Consider the following 6,174-nt stretch of genomic DNA (forward strand, 5'->3'; position numbering starts at 1 on the left):
ATGACAATGCTGATCATCTTAAATTGTGCACATAGTGAAAGATCTTGTCATTACAGTCTTACCATATGATGCTGGTTTAATAGCAGGGGTTTCAACCTTTGTGGTGGCAGAAAATATTTGTTGTTCAATGCCTGACAGATCACTGGAATCTGATGCAAAGAAAGCATGACTGGCTTCCTGTGAAATAGACTGAATCTCAAGGGAATCTGCATTCTTTGTTCCCACCACAAATACCATCACACCCATTTGTTTCAAGTTTTCTACGGCATTTCTGACATCATCACTGGACCGTCCACCAGTTAAGAGAACCAAAATCTGAGGGACACCTTGTTGATGCCTACTTCCAGAGGAGGCTGTGAAAACATGATCCTTGACATACTGGAGGGCTGCACCAGTATTGAGGGGTCTGCCTCCTTTATGCTGTAGACTTCGCAGATTGTCCACAACATTCTGTTGTGTTTTGTGTGTGTTCAGAAAAAAATCAGCAGAAGGTTCCCTGCTGTACTGCACCACTGAAACACGATCGTTGCCCTCATCCACACTGAGATTCTCCACCATTCTCTCAACAAAGCCAAGCATTGTCTGAAATTCATTTTGCATTTCATCTGAGGAATCCAGTAGAAATACAATATCACGTTGAATGGATTCAGTTAGATCTGCAGAACCTTTCACAGACACAAAGATGATGCTCAGTTAGAGTTACACATGAAGTTATTCAAGATAGATAGATAGATAGATAGATAGATAGATAGATAGATAGATAGATAGACAGCCTTACCCAATACATTCTCTGGTTTTGGTGGTGGTTGTTGTCGAGGCACCCTTTTCACAAATGACACAAGCTGATGATAGACGCTCCCAATATCATCAAACCGCAGCACAGAGAAAGCATAGGAAGGGTTATGTGCAATCATTTGGAGCTCAAGTATGTCCGCATTTCTTGTACCTACACAGAATGGAACAACTTTGTCCTGCTTTAGAGCCACAGCTGCACTTGCAACATCATCCTGAGATCTTCCACCACTTAACAGAATCAGTATCTGAGGGATACCTTCTTGATGTCGACTCCCCGAGAAATCAGTGAATGCATTATTTTTCACATAGTCCAGGGCTGCCCCAGTGTTTAGGGGTCTGCCCCCTTTATGGTTCAGCTCCTGAAGAGCGTTAAGAATATCTTGTTTTTCCGTGTAGGTGTTCAAATTGAAATGTGTCTGTGGATCTCTACTATACTGGACCACAGCAACACGGTCTTTGTTCTCACCAATACTGAGTGTTTCTACCACTCTTTGGACAAAACTTTTCATTGCTGGGAAGCCGCTCCGTGTGTCCTCAGACCCATCCAATAGAAACACTATGTCTCTTTGAGGGGATTCTAGTTCAACTAGAAAAGAATAGGAAAACCTTGTTTAATAATAACATAATAACATAATACATCAGTGTGGTGCAAGCAATACACATTAGATGGTTGGTAAAGCCATAAGAATAATTCAAACTACTTACTGCAATAAACAAGGTGTTAGATACCAGAGCACTTAAAAAAGGTAGATGAAATAATTAACAAACATGGAGAAAACTACAAGATGAGAGAAAATATTCCTCTTTCACAAATGAAAGATGGAAAGAGCTGAATAAAAGATTTCAGTATTCTTTATATCTAAATATTCAGTCAATGATGTGATTATCATTGGCTCAAGGAAGAGCTTAATGATGCCGATGTGAGGCTGTCAAGAAAGGCTCTCCAAGGCGCATGAGGAAAGAGGTTGAGAACCAAACAAGAGAGAGCATCAGGAAATTGTGTTTGAGGCACATGAAACTGACTGACATTCTTCAGAAGATAATGCAGTTTCATGATAGTTCAAACCCTGAAAGACTTGCACTAAAATGTAAGCGGGGAGTCTGATTCAGCTTCAAATTAGCAATGCCTCTTACCTACAACAGTAGGCAGCTCGATTCGTATTTCCGACTTGACAAATGCAGCTATCTCCGGCTGAATGGAAAGAAGTTCACCAAAGATGGGCAAGTTGAAAAGGAATCTGGAGGAGAGGGCAATTTTTTGAAGCTCCTCCTGTTTAGCATTTTTCATTCCAATGGCAAAAGACAGAATGCCAATTTGTTTTAAGTCCAATGCAGCTCTGGAAACGTCATCACTGGATTTGCCTCCAGTCAGTAAAAAAAGAATCTGAGGGACACCTTCTAGTTGTCTACTCCCAGATGATGCTGTGAAAACATGATCTCGCACAAACTGCAGAGCAGCCCCAGTATTCCGAGGTTTACCTCCTTTATGGCGAAGGCTTCTTACAGCGTAGATGATAGCCTTTTTGGATCTGTGAGTTTTTAGATTGAAGTAAACCGTGGTGTCATTACTATACAGCACAACAGCCACTCGAACCTTGTCTTCACCAATGTCTAGCTCTTCTGCCATTCTTCTGATGAACTCTCGAATAGCAGGAAGTCCATTTCTGGAGTCATCCGATCCATCAAGGAGAAACACTATGTCCTTCTTATTGCTCTCTGCATTAACAAGGTGATACAAAGAGAATTCATGGACGTAATGAAGACTTTTCTACACTCATGCATAGTCATTAGCATGAGAAAGAAACTCAGAAGCTCAGGGGGAAAAAATGACCAGAAGAGCACATATGACCTGTTGCCCGGAAAGAGTTATTTCAAGCAGAACTGCCAAAGAACCATCTTTTTTATCAAAAAGATGTATGAGAGAACATGGCAAGTTATCTTCAAAGTACCATTAAAAATGAACAATTGGAAAGAAGTATAAACGAGAGCTACATCTGGAAACCCTTAGAAATGCATAACAGTTGATTTTTCAAAACAGAGTAGATTTTATATCAACATTATTCATGAATATCATGCAAGAGAAATGTGTCATAATGAATCATTCATGATCTTATCATAAATTGTTGGGAATTTATGTTGATTAGAGAGAGGAGAGACTATCCTAGAGAGTAAAAGTTGTAAAAGTAAAAGTAACTTTAAGTAATCCAATTTCAGGCATATATTCAAATGTGGAATTCTTACCTACTAAATCAGAGATTCCAGTCATGGTTTCCTTGGTGTCTTTGTTTATGTTCAGTGTAGCAACAACTTGTGACTGGATTGAGGCCAACTTGGAGAAATCATTGACCTTGTATGTAAAACCAGGTTTGAAGGTAATCATTTCCAACTCTGCAAGATTGGCATCTCTCACTCCAACTCCCACTGACACAATTCCATGGTCTTTAAGAGCAAAAGCTGGGTTTCTTACATTATCAGCAGATGGTTTGCTACTTAGAAGAATTAGGATCTGGGGCACTTCTTCCAATCGTCTACTGCCCATGGAGGAAGTGAAGACACTGTGTCTCACAAACTGGAGAGCTTGTCCAATATTAAGCTGCCTTCCTCCTTTGTGCCTTAAATTATCTATGGCATTTCTAATGTCATTCTTGGTCTTATGAGAATTTAGATAAAAGCTGACCTCAGGGTTATCAGCAAACTGAACCACAGACACTCTGTCTTGGCCCTCACTGCCAGAGAGGCTCTCCACTATGCTCTTAACAAAGAGTTTTATCTCTGGGAATCCATGTCTTGTGTTATCAGAGCCATCCAGTAGGAACACAATATCTCTTTTCAGAGCATTGCTTTGTTCTAAGACATAACAAATAAGATTAGATTATTCTGATTAAGCACCAAAAACCAGCAGGAGTTGTGTTGTTTTCTCACAGCAAGTTTCACATGCTAATAAGAATCAAAAGTTTTCTTACCTTCATTAATGACGATGGTTAGCTGTTCCTTTGGAAGGCTCAAATAGTTATTGATCCTTGATGGTATGGTGGTAAGCTCACTGAATTCCTTGACGTTGAAGGCAAAGGAAGGGTTGTGTGAAATGGCCTCAATCTGCTTTGGGTCTGCATTCTTGACACCAATACCAAAAGGTATGACTCCGTCTGTCTTCAGGGCACCAGCAGGCTCCTTCACATTATCTCTGGATCTGCCTCCAGTCAAAATGATATTAAACTGAGGGACGTTTTGTGCAGCTCGGCCACCATTTCTTTCAGAAAAGATGGTGTCCTTCATGAATCGTAAAGCAGATCCTGTGTTTAGACTACGTCCACCAGCTGGGGTCAACCCTCTGACAGCTCTTAGCACTTCATCTTTAGTTTGATAAGTGTTAAGGTAGAAATTTGGAGTTGGCTTCTCACTGTGTTGAACCACTGAAACTCGTACCCTGTCAATCCCAATGTCAAGTGGTTCAATTACTTTGATGATAAAATCCCGGATGGCAGCAAAATCTGCTCGAACGTTGTCTGAGCCATCAATGAGTATGGCAACATCCCTTTCACCTCCACGAACAGCTGAGGGAAAACAAAATTAACTGTTATTCGGGAGACTTTTGATCCTACAGTTTGCTATTCTGATATCAAATTTACTTCATTAATAGAAATATTAATTTCATTAATAAAAACTCACCCGTTTCTTCAGGTTCTTCAATGATTGTTGTTACATCTGTATCACCAACCACAGTTATCAGCTTTGGCATGATTACTTCAGCCATAGCTGGTACATTTGAGAAGCTTGGCTCATGGTAACCCAAATCTGGAACGAAGGCAACTGTCTTCAGGAGGGCATCATCTGCTTGCCCAGAACTGACTGTGAAGGTCAAAACCTGAGCCAGAGCCAATCTGTCAGCTATACTTTTAACCTCATCATGGGGTGGACCACCTGTGATCAGAACCAACACCTGCTGGACACCCTGCCTCCTGCGTGACCCGGATGATGACTGGAACATTGTGGCGAGGGCATGTTTCATGGCAGCTCCTGTATTCAAAACTGAGCCTCCCATCAGCCTGAGTTGAGAGATTGTATTCACAACATCTTGCCTGTTGCTGTAGCTGTTCAAATAAAATTCAATTTTTGGATTTTCAGCAAACTGCAGGAGACCAATCTGGACTCTCTCAGGACGTACATCTAGCTGGTTGACCACGTTGATCATGAAGTCTCTCACGTAGGGCCAGTTAGTGCTGCCAACATAGTTTGAGCCATCCACAAGAAAGACTATGTCTCGAACTACTTTTTGAGTCTGCACTGTGGTTATCTCCACCACTAAGAGAAAGCACAAAAAACAAAAATTACCCATGTGTATGTGTATTACATTTTCAAGTTCATATTATGAATTCTTTTTATGACTTTTTGAAGTGTATAGAATATGCCTAGAAGTGAAAGGATTACCTGGCTCAGTGGGTACTTCGGTCACCACCACCCCAGCTAGAGTGGAGAGCGCATTAACAATTGCCTTTGGGTTGCGGCCCAGTGCACGGAAGTCCTTCATGAACACAACGCTGTCAGCAAAGGCAATCTGTTTCAGCTCTTGCTCACTGGCAGCCTTGGAGCCTGCAGCCAGAGTCAATACGCCCATTCGGAGCAGAGCCGCAGCAGGTACTTCCACACTGTCACTCGATTTTTTACTGGTCATCAACAGTAAAAGCTGGGGTACCCCTTGTTGAATACGACTGCCCCTCTCAGGCCGCAGCATATTTGTCCGCACGAAATCCAGGGCTGCTCCAATATTGACCGTTTGTCCAGGTCTTGGTTTTATAGCACCCAAAGCAGCAATTACAGAATCCCGGGATGAATGGGCGTTGAGGTCCATCTCAAGTCGAGGGACATTGCTGAACTGGGCCACACCCACTTGAACATCATCTGGACCAATAGGCATGGTGTCAACAAACCGCTTGATGAATTCACGCACAGAGTTGATTAGTGTTGCACCCATTGTACTGTCGATTAGGAAAATGATGTCTCGTTTTCCAACTGCCAAGACTGAAAAGAAAGGAAAAACACATTAATATAAAAGCTAATTTTAGGTAGTGTTATAATAATAAACCTGTAAATGCTAAAGGCTAACAAAGCCCATTAATGACATTCTGGAATTAGATTTATATTTGTATTTGATTATTTGGGTTATGTGTGAACTAATACTGACTTACTAAAAAAAAGGGGGATGCCATCTGAATGTTATATCAAAAATATATAGTTCGTAATTGATGTTCTGACAGTTACTTATACAAAAGACAGAAGCAATCTAAAAGCTATCAATTAAGTTTAGAATAAGAGAATAAAAATAGAATAATAAATGCTCAATGACATTAATGATTAATCAACAAAATTTAAACTAAAAAC

General features: G+C 40.8%; 1 protein-coding gene across 3 annotated transcripts in view; it reads right to left on the bottom strand.

Annotated features, from left to right (window-relative positions):
* The window catches only part of LOC139614842 (collagen alpha-3(VI) chain-like), a 96,344-nt gene extending 90,191 nt beyond the window's left edge, over positions 1-6,153 (bottom strand). Inside the window, exons 1-6 of one of the 3 annotated variants that reach the window (XM_071472475.1) lie at positions 5,224-6,153; positions 4,465-5,097; positions 3,759-4,349; positions 3,037-3,642; positions 779-1,381; positions 63-665 (exon numbers count right to left, since the gene is read on the bottom strand). In XM_071472475.1, coding sequence (XP_071328576.1) covers positions 63-665; positions 779-1,381; positions 3,037-3,642; positions 3,759-4,349; positions 4,465-5,097; positions 5,224-5,767 — 3,580 coding nt within the window. In that variant the 5' untranslated portion in view covers positions 5,768-6,153. The remainder of the gene's footprint in view (positions 1-62; positions 666-778; positions 1,382-3,036; positions 3,643-3,758; positions 4,350-4,464; positions 5,098-5,223) is intronic. The other 2 variants (XM_071472472.1, XM_071472473.1) reach the window with 2 other exon arrangements.
* Between the last annotated feature and the right edge of the window lie 21 nt (positions 6,154-6,174).

This window comes from Trachinotus anak, unplaced genomic scaffold (genome assembly GCF_046630095.1).
Source record: "Trachinotus anak isolate AG129_WGS33_773 ecotype Australia unplaced genomic scaffold, CSIRO_AGI_Tana_v1 ptg000039l, whole genome shotgun sequence".
Lineage (NCBI taxonomy): Eukaryota > Metazoa > Chordata > Actinopteri > Carangiformes > Carangidae > Trachinotus > Trachinotus anak.